Below are 15087 nucleotides of genomic sequence, written 5' to 3' on the forward strand. Positions count from 1 at the left end.
CACCCTCACCAGCAGATGTTTTAAGTCTTTTCAGTTTTGGCCAATGTGATCAGTGACAATTGTAACCTCAAAGTGGGTTTCCTGGGAACTTCCTGACCTAGTGAGGCTGCACGTCTTCACACGTGTGTCCATGCTGCCGCCCCTTAGGGAATTGCTGATGCTTCCAGGATATCAGCCTCCTGGCTTGTAAATGGGGAAAATAATAGCGCCTAGGATGGCACAGGATCACCCTAATCGCACAGGCGATTAAAGGAGGAATTATTAGTAAACTGCTGGGAACAGAGCCTGGGACACGGTGAGTGCTTGGGGACTGGGATCATTTATCGGTCACTAGGTTTCCTCTCCTGCAAAACACGTACACTTACCTCTTTACTTTGGCTTTTACTTCCCTTGTGAACACTGGATCAACCTGAAAGGAGACAAAGATGAATTTTAGGAAAAGCCGGAAGTGAATCTAAGTCTCAAGAGAATTGCAGATTATGGCAAAACAGCCAAACCTAACAATTCAGAAAGGGAAAAAACAAATCAAATAGGAAATAATACCCCTGAGTCCAGCTACTACAAAGTAATAAAGAAAAGAGAAGGACTTGAGAGAAAGTTTAAAGAAATATACATATAGAGTCGTCCCTCAGTTGTCCCACAGGGGGTTGGTGCCAGGACCCCTTCAGATACCAAAATCCGCGGATGCTCAAGTCCCTTATATAAGATGGTGTAGTGCTTGCATATAACCTATGCACATCCTCCTGTATACTTTAAATCCCTCTAGATTACTTATAATACTAATATAATATAAATACAGTGGAATAGTTGCCAAAGCACAGCAAATTCAAGTTTTGCTTTTTGGAACTTTCTGGAATTTTTTTTTCTGAATATTTTCAATCCATGGTTGGTTGAATCCGCAAATGCAGAACCCACAGATACAGGGGGCCAACTGTATTCCTGTTTCCTGTTTGGCCTGTAAGATAAGAGCCTGGTGAAGCCCCAGGTACAAAAGCGCAAGAGCCATCCACCCAACTCAAGGTCTTGAAACAGAAGTCATTTATAGTCAAGGGAGAATCGGACAACACAACACTTCACTGAAAGGATTGTCTGGTTCATTACAGTGGTGGATTTTGTCATAAAACCTTTGAGGCAGAAGGAGTTGGAACCCTTGGTACATCTAAGACAAAGGATCTGACCACATTAAAATTTTATTTTTAACAGGGAGCCTTCCCAGACACACAATTTTAAAGCCAAGGGCACATCCATGAGCTGATACATGGGAAACAAAATGTGGTCTGTCCATACAATGAAATATTATTCAGCCACAAAAAGGAATGAAGTATTGATTTATGCTACAACGTGGATGAACCTTGAAAACATGATGCTAAGTGAAAGAATTCAGACACAAAAGGCCATAAATTGTGGCTCTTTTTAATGTGAAGTGTCCAGAATAGACAATTCCATAGAGAAAGAAAGTAGATTAGTAGCTGCTAGGGACTGGGTGGGGGGTGGTGGGGAGAATGGGGAATGACTGCTAATGAGTATGGGATTTTTGAGGGGGTGATGAAAATGTTCCAGAATTAGATAGGAGTGAGGGTAGCAACACTTTGTGACTATACTAAAAACCACTGGATTATATACTTTAAAATGGTGCATTTTATGGCATATGAATTATATTCCAAGTTTTAAAAAGCCAAGTCCAGGTCTTCCCTGGTGGCACAGTGGTTAAGAATCCACCTGCCAATGCAGGGGACACGGGTTCGAGCCCTGGTCCGGGAAGATCCCACATGCCGCGGAGCAACTAAGCCTGTGCACCACAACTACTGAGCCTGTGCTCTAGAGCCCACGAGCCACAACTACTGAAGTTCATGCGCCAAGAACCTATGCTCTGCAACAAGAGAGGCCACCACAATGAGAAGCCCGTGCACTGCAACGAAAAGTAGCCTCCGCTTGCTGCAACTAGAGCAAAGCCCGCGCGTAGCAACGAAGACACAGCCCAGCCAAAGCTAAAAAATAAATAAATTAATTAAAAAACCAAGTCCAACTTTTTAATTAGTTACAATCTAATATGCTTGAGTCTGCATTTCACTCCTATTTCACATCTGGAGGACATGTGTCCTTTGGGACAGGCACCGTGTTTTGTCCTATTGCATCCCTGGTGGTCAATATGTTTGTTAAATTAATGCAAAAATTAATAGCAGTGTTTTCAAGCTGATCTGCTATGCCAACATTTTTGACGCCATGTGTTTTTAAGCAAACTTGTAAGTAGATATCCAGAGGCCAGAAAGAGAGGCGGTACAGGCTGAGGGGGGCTCTGGAGACAGATCACCTGGGTGAAATCCCCCCCAAAACCAGTCACTAGTCACATGGCCGTGCATACATTAATGGATGTCTCTGGGCCTTGGGTTCTTCATCTCATAAAATGAGAAACACATTCAGCGCTTACAGCTATTTCTGAGACATAGTAACTGCTATACAAGCAGTAGAAGAAAACAGAAAAGAATAAGAATGAAATCTGCAGATTGCACCACTAATACAAAAATATGTATACACTTACTCTCAAATGTGTACTTTCCCAGTGACACTGCCACACTTCTCAGCAAGAGAAAGATACTGGAACACTTGAAGGTAATCATCGTATCCACGGAGGAGCACACCTTATTCCCAACCATCAGAAGCCAAACTATAATACTCTTTGTGCACAATGAGTTCTTCTCAGGTAAATTTACTCACTGAGGTACCAAGAGGACCTTAAGGGATACCTTTCCATCTGTCACAGCCTTCCTCTAAGCCTAGTTAGGATGGAGCTGCAGAATATATTTATCACATCTGGTTCATCCAACTGCAAACTCTTCAGTGAAACAATCAATAGACTGGTTGTGCCCTGCACCACCCTTCCAATGGTTTTATTAACAATGAAAACAATTTTAAAATAACTGACAAAATATTCTTAAATTTATGCACGTGTAAGACAAAATTCTAAACGTGTCTTCAAAGATCGAGGCAGGGCTTCCCTGGTGGCGCAGTGGTTGAGAGTCCACCTGCCGATGCAGGGGACACGGGTTCGTGCCCCGGTCCGGGAAGATCCCACATGCCGCGGAGCGGCTGGGCCCGTGAGCCATGGCCGCTGAGCCTGTGCGTCCGGAGCCTGTGCTCCACAACGGGAGAGGCCACAACAGTGAGAGGCCCACGTACCGCAAAAAAAAAAAAAAAAAAAAAAGATAGAGGCAGATGAGGGTGTAAACACATTTTACGAATGCAGTGTCTGCCAGCTTGTCCTGTTACTGCTAATGAGCTTAGAAGTGAAAGCAGATTCAATTTCTATTCTCATTCACACTTCACCAGCAGGTACCAGGAATTACAAACCAAGTCAGTTTAATGAATATGATATCCCTAGAGAGTTTATCATACTAACTGAATAATTTTGTGTTTTCCAGAAACTTCATTTAAGTTCCATTTGGCAAGGAAATGCTATGTGTGTGTGTGTGTGTGTGTGTGTGTGTGTGTGTGTGTGTAACCCCAAATCCTTCAAACTACTCATACGCCGAGATGTATCCCAAGGAACCAGAAATGCAAAGCTCACTTACATCCCCGAGATCATGACATCACTTTGACGGCGAACACAGCAAATCTGGATGCCTAAAGAAACTGAAATTATTCCTAGACTTTTTTTATAGCTTAATTTATTTTAATAACAAACTTGAGAGAACAGTACCGAAGTCACAAACCACTAAACACATGTATGTAAAGCAACTCAGAAGAGTGTAGTGAATGGATGGAATCTACTGTATGATTAAAACGCTGCAAAGACCATTTAGTTGCTGTCAGCTGGAAATTTACTGTTTTAAATATCATACGGTATCGCTTTATATGGAATCTAAAAAAATGATACAAATGAACGTATTTACAAAACAGAAATAGACTCACAGACCTAGAAAACAAAACTATGGCTACCAAAGGGGAAAGGGAGAAGGGGAGGTATAAATTAGGAGTTTGGTATTAATAGATACACACGACTATATATAAAATAGGTAAACAACAAGGTCCTACTTTATAGCACGGGGAACTATACTCAATATCTTGTAATAATCTATAATGGAAAAGAATCTAAAAAAGAATAGAGATACATATATGTATATATGTGTAACTGAACCGCTGTGCTGTACACCTGAAACTAACACAACATTGCAAATCAACTATATTTCAATAAAAATTTTTTAAAAAAGAAATTTACTTTCTTTAAGAAAATCCAAACGCTGGCATTATCCAGAATATTTTAACAGGTTTATTAATAATTTTTATAAAATTCAACTTCTGAAACTTGTTTGCTGAAACATTATGACCTGAATTGCTGTCTCTGCTTTTACGTTAAAAATTCACATACAAAATGAAAATGGAAAAACTGCCAATCTCTGATTTCTGCCCCCTATTTTTCCACTCAACAATCATACACTTAGGTACCTTTTGCGTCCATCAGGGGGGAAAAAATCTAACGTTCTGAACTATCAAACAAGAAGAGAATTTTTTTTAAACAATGGAAGTTTTCCCATCTGAGTCATCTTAAGCATGTTCTCGGTGTAAGCAGAATGCTGGCTGGGTGTCCTTTGGCCTAACTATTACACATTGGGCATGGATCGCATACAGGCTGGTGTCTTCCAAAAAGACAACCAGACGGGCCTTGCTGGCCTCTCTCAAAGCACGGATAGCTGCACTCTGAAAGTACAGATCTGTTTGGAAGTTCTGAGCAATTTCTTGCACCAGACACGGGAAGGAACGCCTGCCAATCAGAAGTTCAGTGGACGTGATAACGTCTTTTTTCCGCGAGCTGCTACAGTCCTGTAACGATGAGTTTCTTCACCTCTCCACTATAGGGCGTGCTGCTTTTATTTTATTTTATTGAAGTAGAGTTGATTTACAATGTTGTGTTAATTTCTGCTGTATAGCAAAGTGATCCAGTTATATATATATATATATATATATATATATATATATATATATATATATATGTAACCTTCATATTCTTGATACTGAACATAGTTCCCTCTGTTCTACAGTAGGATCTTGTTGTTTATCCATTCTGTATGTAATAGTTTGCATCTGCTAATCCCACACTCCCACTCCATCCCTCCTCCACCCCCCAACTCCCCCCCCGCCCCCCCTGGCAACCACAAGTCTGTTCTCTGTGTCTGAGTTTATTTCTGTTTTGAAAATAAGTTCATTTGTGTTATACTTTAATTCCACACATAAGGGATATCATATGATATTTGTCTTTGTCTGACTTTCTTCACTTAGTATGAGAAGCTCTAGTTGCATCCATGTTGCTGCAAATGGCATTATTTCGTTCTTTTTTATGGCTGCGTAATATTCCATTGTATATATATACCACATGTTCTTTATCCATTCATCTGTCGATGGACATTTAGGCTGTTTCCATGTCTTGGCTATTGTGAATAGTGCTGCTATGAACATAAGGGTGCATGTACCTTTTTGAATTATAGTTTTTTCCAGATATATGCCCAGGAGTGGGATTGCTGGATCATGTGGTAGCTCTATTTTTAGCTTTTTAAGAAACCTACATACTGTTCTCCGTAGTGGCTGCACCAGCTTATGTTCCCACCAACTGTGTAGGAGGGTTCCCTTTTCTCCACACCTTCTCCAGCGTTATGATTTGTAGACTTTTTGATGATTGCCATTCTGACCAGTGTGAGGTGATACCTCATTGCAGTTTTGAGTTGCATTTCTCTAATAGTCAGCAATGTTGAGCATCTTTTCCTCTACCTGTTGGCCATCTGTACGTCTTCTTTGGAGAAATGTCTCTTTAGGTCTTCAGGGAGAACTCTCGCAAGAGGCTTTTGTAGTCAGTTGCTTCCTGGGGGCTTCACCCTCCGTGGACTTGCAGGCAGTCATTTTTGCAGGAGCCACTGTAGAGAGACCTTCTTACTCAGCCCCTTTGTCCTTAGGCTGGAGCTCTGCAAGCTAGGGGCAACAGTGGGGTTACAGAGGGACACAAGGAGCTACAGACACAATGCCATTGCTAGAAAGATCTTTAAAGAATAAACTCAAAGTCATGCATGATTTATTGCTTACTGCTGTTGTTAACAGTCAGTACTCACTCGCTGCTTACTCTGGGCCTAAGCTACGCCAAGTCCTATGTGTGCATTACTTCTTGCCAACAATCCTGCAATCATCATCCCCACTTTAGGAGGGAGGACAGTGGAGCTCAGAGAGCTGGTATAACTTGGCCAGGATCACACAGCTAGGAAGGTGCTGGGCCAGGAGTCAAACTCAGGCAGTCTGACTCTGGAGATGGCACTCTTACCCAAGTTCCACTGCCCCTCTGGTTTCTACTCAAAGGATTTTTATCATATAGTTTATACAAAGCCCATGTGGGTTATGGAACCCCTACCTACTTACTTATTTATGTAACAGGGAAGAACAAATCTGACTCCATATTGGATCTGTTTCTTTTACTTTAACTTTTGTATTCTATTGTTTTTGCTACAAGTTAAGAATGTTGCCTGTAGCCTGAAATATACAAGAGCCCACTCTTAAAGCTATAACACTTTTCCATTCATATGGAGATAAAAAGCTGCAGAACAGAGAATAACATTTGTCTTGTTGGAAGTTTACAGGAACAGCGTGATCTAACTTTCACGAACAGCTGCAAGAACAAAGGATTCCAAGAAGTCTGTGACAACCAACCACTCCCCTCCACTTTTAGTATAAAAGAAGCCTGAATTCTAACTCAGGTAAGATGGTTCTTTGGGACACTAGTCCACCATCTTTTCGGTCTGCTGGCTTTCCAAATAAAGTTGCTGTGCCTTGCCCCAGCGACTCGTTTCTTGATTTACTGGCCTGTCCGTGCAGCGAGCAGTATGAGCATGGACTCTGTAACATTTACTCTCCACTTCTCACCTCTCTCCTAATTGCATGTCTTTCTCTCCACCAAGAATGCCACCCTCTATCCCTAAAACCCATTCATCCCCCAAGGCACAGACAAATGTCAACTTTCGGAGAAACTTTGCCCAGTTACCCAAACCAGAAGTAACATCTCCTCCCAAAGTTTTCTACCCTCTCCCACCAAAAGTGGGCCTACTTTTTGGGGTACTTGTCCATCTCTTCTCCTTAGACATGTTCACTTTCCTCCCAACGTCATGCTCGTTCTATACTGGCTCTATCTTTCCATTTCCCACTTCTGATCCTTTTCATTCAAATTATCCTAAACCACTGAACTGCATTATAACCCTAACATCCCATCATGAAAAGATAAACAGTGCAATGAAAGACTTCTTTTGGCAATACATATTAATTCTGACATGCATGTTTTACTTATGATAAATTTTAGTTAGAAATTCTTCTTGTTTTTAATTTTTTTAAATAAACTTATTTTATTTATTTTTGGCTGCATTGGGTCTTCATTGCTGCATGCGGGCTTTCTCTAGTTGCGGCGAGCGGGGGCTGCTCTTCGTTGTGGTGTGCGGGCTTCTCATTGCGGTGGCTTCTCTTGTTGCGGAGCATGGGCTCTAGGCACATGGGCTTGGTAGTTGGTTTCACGGGCTTAGTTGCTCCGCGGCATGTGGGATCTTCCTGGACCAGGGCTTGAACCTGTGTCCCCTGCATTGGCAGGCAGATTCTTAACCACTGCGTCACCAGGGAAGCCCCATTGTTTTTAATTTTTTTAACACTTTTCTGCTCTCATGATTAACTATTTAGGGGAAAAGAATTCATGAAGGGAAAAAAATTTTTTTACAAGACAGCTGAAATACCTAACCCTCTAACTACAATTTTGAAGGTATAACAGCAAGTTTCAAGTTGAAAGTACAAACTGCATTAAACTTTTCTGGGTTTGTCTTCCGCATCAGTTCATTTTCAGATCTCTTAGTGAAGCCAAGGGGAACAAAACACAAGGCAAAGAAAACAGAAGGGTAGATATTTTTATTTAATGAAAGCACATGTTATGAAATTTTAAAAAGTGAAAGCACTGCAAGCAGCAAAGAAAATTCTCATTTCCTCCTTCTAAGCTTATTTACTTTCTAGCAAAATATATTGTCTCAACTCCCAGGCTTAAGGAAAATCATCTTTGATATACGAAGTTATGGTGGAAAGTCATTAAGCTGTCATGCTCGAGCCGAATGTTCCTACCACACTGCTTATCAAAGAGTATCAGAAAATGCACCCACTCCGGGCCCCCCCCTGCGAGCAGAAACCACATGCTTTGCTGAGATGGTTGGACCAAGAGATCAAAGAAGCTTTAATAGAAAACCAATGCCTTAAACCATTCTGCAGCTAAAACAGAATTCTAGCATGTCAACACAGAAAGGAAACATCAGCACAGAAAGTTCTTTCATTTAATGCCTGTACAATGCCGCCTACAAACCAGGCGCTGGGCCAAGTATGCACTCATTTTGGCCTCTCAAGAAACGATGAGGCAGGTTACATTCTCTTAGTCACACCCACTTTACAGATGGGGAAAACTGAGGCCCAGAGCAGTGAAGTGCACCCAGCTAGCACACAACCACTCTACTACACAGCCATGCAAGACTACACTTTGCCTGACACAGATGACGCAATCTTGGTCCAAAGGTGTTAACTAACTTGCCAGCAGTAAACAAACAGTAATGAAGGATTAGATAGATTTCACAGGGGACTGAGATCCTGCTTTTTGAAATGTTCTTGCTAAGAATGACCACAGAAGGAAACATATGTATCGCATCTAAAATATAAAGCACACACAAGAACGTTTACTCTCCTATTTTATAAATCATTGGCGGAAGGGTAATGCCACTCAAAAAGCAGAGCAATACTATTCCAAAGAAGAGTGTGATAATTGCCTTCTGAGCCCGGCCATTGGACATGGCAGGAACAAATGTGAATGCTGTATGCAGTCCAGGCCCTGGGCTCCCCTGTCCTGGCACACACACCTCTAGCCTGCACTGACTCTGTTAGTTAATATGTCTTGAAAAAGAGCTCAGCCTATTATCAGGGAATAATCGCAGTGCATGCAGCAGTGATTCCCTGTCTCTGTGTCCACGTCTCTGTGCAGAGCCTGGTCAGACCCGAGACCGCAGTGAAGACCTGGCTACGCAGCTCAGCCAGTGCCCCCTTGGATGCCGCATCAGTCCAGCTTCAGCCCGAGGGAATTTATTAGGAGGTGACAAGGGCTACTAAGAGAATGGTCGCGGAGGCTGAAGACCAGGTTTGGCTGCATCCATTTCTCAGTCTCTGGATCTTTCTCTTCAAGGTCCACGGTCCAGTGTGGGTTACATCCGCCATTTTGTAAGGAGAGGAACGGGCACCCGATTCCACTTCCACCAGACCACATACAGTGGGAGGAGATGAGGGAGACGCCCAGACGAAGTGGAAGAGGTGAAATGGATGCCAAATAGTCAAAGCAAAAAATGGATGAGCACGGCATATGCGGATTATCTGTTTGTTTTTACGAGTGATCAAACAAGAACTGAATATTTTCATAGGTCACTTAATGGAAATCAATGTTGCCATTATGTTTGGTCCCTGGTGTTTATTCAGTGATTTTCCCTCAGGGAAAGAGTGTTCTTGGCAGTGAAAATGGTGCTCAGCTGTAATTTAATGTAGCAATTACCCCTTATTGCATCATCCTTTGATGCAATATGCTGACATTTATAAGTAAAACTTCAATAGGCTTGGATATCTTCATTTACTTCCGTGTTCATTTACATGAACAGTATGTATTTTGTTGTATATATGTACCTTCATATGTATATGTATGAATACCTATACACATATGCATATATATGTATGTATATTGTCTGGGAGGGGGAAATTTTCCTCTCCCCTTCGAGGTTCTTCTGGCTGGTCTAAGAATTAAATTGACGTGAGACAGATGAACAGGAGAAAAACAAACACGAGTTTAATTACATGTATACATGGGAGAGACCCAGGAAAACTAAGTTATCAGCTAAAGACAGAAGAGGATGTTGAGGGTAGGGGTTTGGGACCTCAAAGTGAAGGAAGGCAATTCACATGGAGATGGAGAAGCAAATGTTTGGTGAACAAATGTTTGCTGGGGCAGGCAGAGACAATGGGCCACAGAGAGGAATTTAACAAACACACCTTGCTGGGTTCCTCCCTGTCTCCACACCTAGTTCATACTGTGGTTTCCTATGGTGATGCTCCCTTCCTGGTGCTCGATCGACATTCTCTGGGCAGTTAGGGGGAGGGTCAAAGGTTCTTCCTGAGTCTTTTGGGCCTTGATTGTTTACAGCTAGAAATAATAATAAATAATAATCCGCATGCCAAAGAGACATTTTGGGGTGGCAAATTTCACTCTCCCACTATATATATATATAATTTTATTTACCTCCTTGTTCATTCCTTCAAGAAATACTTACTGAGTGTCACTGTGTTGCAGGCACATGGACATATCCCAGTGAATACAATAGACATGGCCCCTTTCCACAGGGAGCATGCAGTCTGGTTAGGATGGCAAACAAGAACAAATAACGGCCACATTGATTTCCATTAAGTGACCTATGAAAGTATTCAGTTCTTGTTTTATCACTCATGAAAACAAACAGGTAATCCACATATGCCATGCTCATCCATGTTTTGCTTTGACTATTTGGCATCCATTTCACCTCTTCCGCTTTGTCTGGGCGTCTCCCTCATCTCCTCCCACTGTATGTGGTCTGGTGGAAGTGGAATCGGGTGCCCGTTCCTCTCCTTACGAAATGGCGGATGTAACCCACACTGGACCGTGAACCTTGAAGGGAAAGATTCAGAGACTGAGAAATGGATGCAGCCAACCTGGTCTTCAGCCTCCGCGACAATTTTCTTAGTAGCCCTTGTCACCTCCTAATAAATTCCCTCGGGCTGAAGCTGGACTGATGCGGCATCCAAGGGGGCACTGGCTGAGCTGCGTAGCCAGGTCTTCACTGGGGTCTCGGGTCTGACCAGGCTCCGCGAAGAGATGTGGACAGAGAGAGAGGGAGTCACTGCTGCATGCACTGCGATTATTCCCTGATAATAGGCCCTAATAATAGGTTAGTGAATAATAAGTAACTAACAGAGTAAATGCAATTTTGTACTAAGACACCCTGCACATGACCTGGAAAGGCTACAGTCCTCCAAAAGTGTGTAATTTAGACTTAAAGAGTTTATTCAATCACTGAGTTTAGCAGTGAACAAAGAAAAAGATGAATGGGAGAAGAGTGTACTCACAGTAGATGTCAAAAATAATTGTAATACTCAGGGTGTTTGATCTGCTCTAAGAGACAATGGTTACAAGATGAATCTTAATGTGTCCCAAGATTTGACCTCTGACCCACTTCTCAAATCTATTTCCGAAAGATCAGCATATTAACCCATAACATTGTAGCAAATATTCAATGTCAAATGTAAACACCTTTTAGTCTCCTCCTACATCTGAATTCAAAAGTGATGCTGGGGGCTTCCCTGGTGGCGCAGTGGTTGAGAGTCTGCCTGCCAATGCAGGCGACACAGGTTCGAGCCCTGGTCTGGGAAGATCCCACATGCCACGGAGCAACTAGGCCCACGCGCCACAACTATTGAGCCTGCGCTCTAGAGCCCGCAAGCCTCAACTACTGAGCCTGCACTCTAGAGCCTGTGAGCCGCAACTACTGAGCCTGTGCTCTAGAGCCCGTGAGCCACAACTACTGAGCCTGCGCGTCTGGAGCCTGTGCCCCGCAACAAGAGAGGCCGCGACAGTGAGAGGCCCGCACACCGTGATGGAGAGTGGCCCCCGCTCGCTGCAACTAGAGAAAGCCCTCGCACAGAAACGAAGACCCAACACAGGCAAAAATTAAATAAATAAAGAAAGAAAGAAGCTTTCATAAAAAATAAAATAAAAAAAGTGATGGTAAATTGAATTCTTGACACTGAAAACTGATAGATGCTTGGAAATCTTATAATGATAGTGGGGAAGAGCTTGGGTCAGGAGAAGCACATCTGAGCCAGCCCAAGATGTGGGGAGGGAATCTTTCACTGAGGAAGCAGCAAATGCACTGGCTTTCAAGAGGGAATATGTGTAGTGGATGGAGAGAAACACACACACACACACACACACACACACACACCATCAAGCATGGCCCAAGTCAGTGTTCTCCAAACTTCAGATCAGGGAGCACATCATGAAATCAATTTTGGAATAAAAATAACCTTTGTTTAAATGACATGGAATAGCAAAGCAGAGACATAGAACAGGTTTTTTAAAATAACAGAGTGTGTGAAGTACATGAAGCAAGAGTATTGTTTAATAAACCTTGTTTCTGGTGTGTGTGTGTGTGTGTGTGTGTGTGTGTGTGTGTGTGTGTGTGTAGTGGGTCACTAGGTAAAACGTGCAGGAGTTGGCTTTACTTGATGTCTGGCCGTGGTAAAAGCTTTTTATAGAAATAGGCAAACAGGGCTGTTAGAAAACAGGGCGTCCCACCCCGCTCTCCCCAACAGAACCGTTTTTAAACATTGACCAGCATACCACTGGTTATGGAGAAAAAGCAAACAAACATAAAACTTAACAGACACTAGCCTTATCTGAATTACTGGAGGATCTGAAATGTGTGTCTACATATATTGGTTTTAAATCTTTTGGGCAATTTCCTGGCGGTCCAGTGGTTAAGACTCCGCGCTTTCACTGCCAAGGGCTGGGGTTCAATCCCTGGTCGGGAAACTAAGATCGCACTAACGGTGTGACATAGCCAAAAAAATAAAAATAAAAATCTTTTGTAGGGAAGAGGGAATCAAGAAGGAAACGAGGTTTGAAGGAGTTTGTGACTAATTGGATTCTAAGTGCTGCCTTAGAAATTTAGAAACTCAAATTATTCTGTCTGCTAAGATGACACTAAGGTGTTTGTTGCAATGGCTATTGTAATGGCTCTTTAGATTTGATAAAGACCTTTGACAAGGCAGGGATATTCCTAGGGGCTGAATGTTTGTGTCCCCCCTAAAATTCATACGTTGAAATCTTAACTCTCAAGGTGATGGTATTGGGGGGTGCGGTCTTTGGGAAGTGCTTAGGTCATGATGCTGGAGCCCTCATGAATGGGATTAGTTTTCTTACAGAAGACCCCGGAGGGCTCCCTCGCCCCTTCCACCACGAGGACACAGAAAGAACGGAAGAGCCTCCTCACGACAACATGACCATGCTGGCACTTTCATCTTGGACTTGCAGCCCCCAGAAGTGTCAGAAATAAATCGCCGTTGTTTGTCGGCCACCCCATCTGTAGTCCTTGGTTATAGCCACCCGGATGGACCAAGACAGATTAACACTAGTCAGGTCCAAAGCCTTCGCTTCTGCATTCAGGTCCGTGCAAGGCTGAGAAGGCGGCTGCATCCCTGCAGGCAGATTTAGATCTGGAAGATCCAGTCTCTCCGGTTGGTGGAGGAGAAGTGAGCAAATCTCAGTAAAGCTCTGGGTTGAGTGTGCCTGCCTGCACAGTGCCAGGTGCTTACGGCTGGTTTTGCTAAGCAGCAAATTTGCAACCCAAGGACGCCTTTCCCCGTTTCCTTGAGGGTTTTTAATTATAGATAGTGGAGTGCCTTGTGGAAGAAGTGCTTGCGAACTGTTACTAATTCATGGCAATGAACTTAAGGACTAGCAGCTCTCAGATCATAACTCTTCACCACCCTTCACTCGAGAGCTCCCTTTCATGGCTCCTCTTCCTCTCGTTCACTCCCTTGTTGCTTTGTGCTCCCGCTCCACCCAAGCAAACCAGCTCGGTGGCTGAAGATGCAGCTTCAGAATAGGCCCATGGGGGCCTTGGGGGTGGGGCATTCTACAAGACTAGTCCCAGACCCGCATTTGCCCAGTAAGCATCCTGTCCTCAGGTATATCAGAGATTTATTAGACTAGTTTGGACAAAGAGAGGAGGGGACCCTGGAATTGCGGAAGCACTTAAGCTTCCCAAGACACGTCTTTCCACGGTCCCTGCAAACCTGCTTTGCCTCGCCCAGCTCACGTCACCCTCTGTTCCCTGATCCTTAATAGGCAAAGTCATGATAGCCTTTGCTCAAAACCACTTAGGATTGCCTCCCTCTGGAAGTTACAAAAGGGAAAATACAGAGATGCATTTTGTAGGGCCAACAAGGCAAACAGAGAGAGAGAGAGAGAGAGAGAGAGAGAGAGAGAGAGAGAGAGAGTGTGTGTGTGTGTGTGCGTGCGCGTGCGCGCATGCATGGACAAGCATAAGTACGTTTGTCTAATTAGTTCCCAGCAGTTAAAAATAAGACATTTCACACACACAGGCATTTTTTCAAAAGAGAGAAAGAAAAAGGCCTCTGGATTGTGGCTTCTCTTGCAAGGCTGACAAGGGAGCCTGCATCTTTGAATGCAAACCCTGCTGTGGCTGAATCGTGCCCCGCCCACCATTCATTCCACAGTTGGCCACAGTCTCCACCCTCCCCTACCACCTCCCAACCTGGAGCCTGAGGGACAAGTTTCCCTGCAGTGAAATTAGGAGGAAAGAGACACATTTTTTACACTCACTGCTCTTTTAAAATTAGGTAAACTAAAGTTAGAGGGAAAGCTGCATGTTCCAAAAACAAATAGCAGAATAAATATCTTTGTCCTGAGAAGGGAAAAGCCTTCCTCATTGTTTAATGTAAAAAACAATACAACAGTGTTTCTTCTAAAAGACTATGACTTAGGAAGCCTTTATGAAACAAATGGCATCCTTCACCTGTAGGCAACTGAGTTAAAGATGAAGATGCTTAATAAATGCAGGAAAGCACCACATGGCCTGGTCACTCCCTCTTCTCTGACCTCTGTATCAGCTCAAATGCTGCCTTGGTCTTTATGTCTCTGGAAAAGGGTTTCTGGCACATATTTAGTGCTAAACTAGTGCTTTGAAGTTTTCCACCTCCTTCTAGGTTTCCTTAAAAGGAAACACGACAGAAAAAGTCAAACAGAGAAATCAGATCACCATTAGCCCGATGTTTGTGAACGTTTTTCTCCACCACGCGTTGTTCTTTTGGTATTTCTTCCACTGGGCACACTGATTGATTCTCGATAAAAACTGTTTCCCAAACTTTGGCTATTTGCGTACTTTCACAATTTGTCACATCTGTGCCCCAGCTGTACTACTGCTTATTTACTACTTTTTGTGACATCGA

The 15087-nt window shown here is 43.1% G+C and overlaps 1 protein-coding gene across 3 annotated transcripts in view; it reads right to left on the minus strand.

The window, feature by feature from the left end:
• The window catches only part of GLT1D1 (glycosyltransferase 1 domain containing 1), a gene marked incomplete at both ends in the record, with an annotated part of 102215 nt that overhangs the window by 24832 nt on the left and 62296 nt on the right, over positions 1-15087 (minus strand). For all 3 annotated transcript variants that reach the window (XM_079717097.1, XM_079717099.1, XM_079717098.1), the window contains one exon: positions 366-409. In XM_079717097.1, coding sequence (XP_079573223.1) covers positions 366-409 — 44 coding nt within the window. The remainder of the gene's footprint in view (positions 1-365; positions 410-15087) is intronic.

The sequence above is a fragment of the Hyperoodon ampullatus genome (assembly GCF_949752795.1).
Source record: "Hyperoodon ampullatus genome assembly, chromosome: 13".
NCBI lineage: Eukaryota > Metazoa > Chordata > Mammalia > Artiodactyla > Ziphiidae > Hyperoodon > Hyperoodon ampullatus.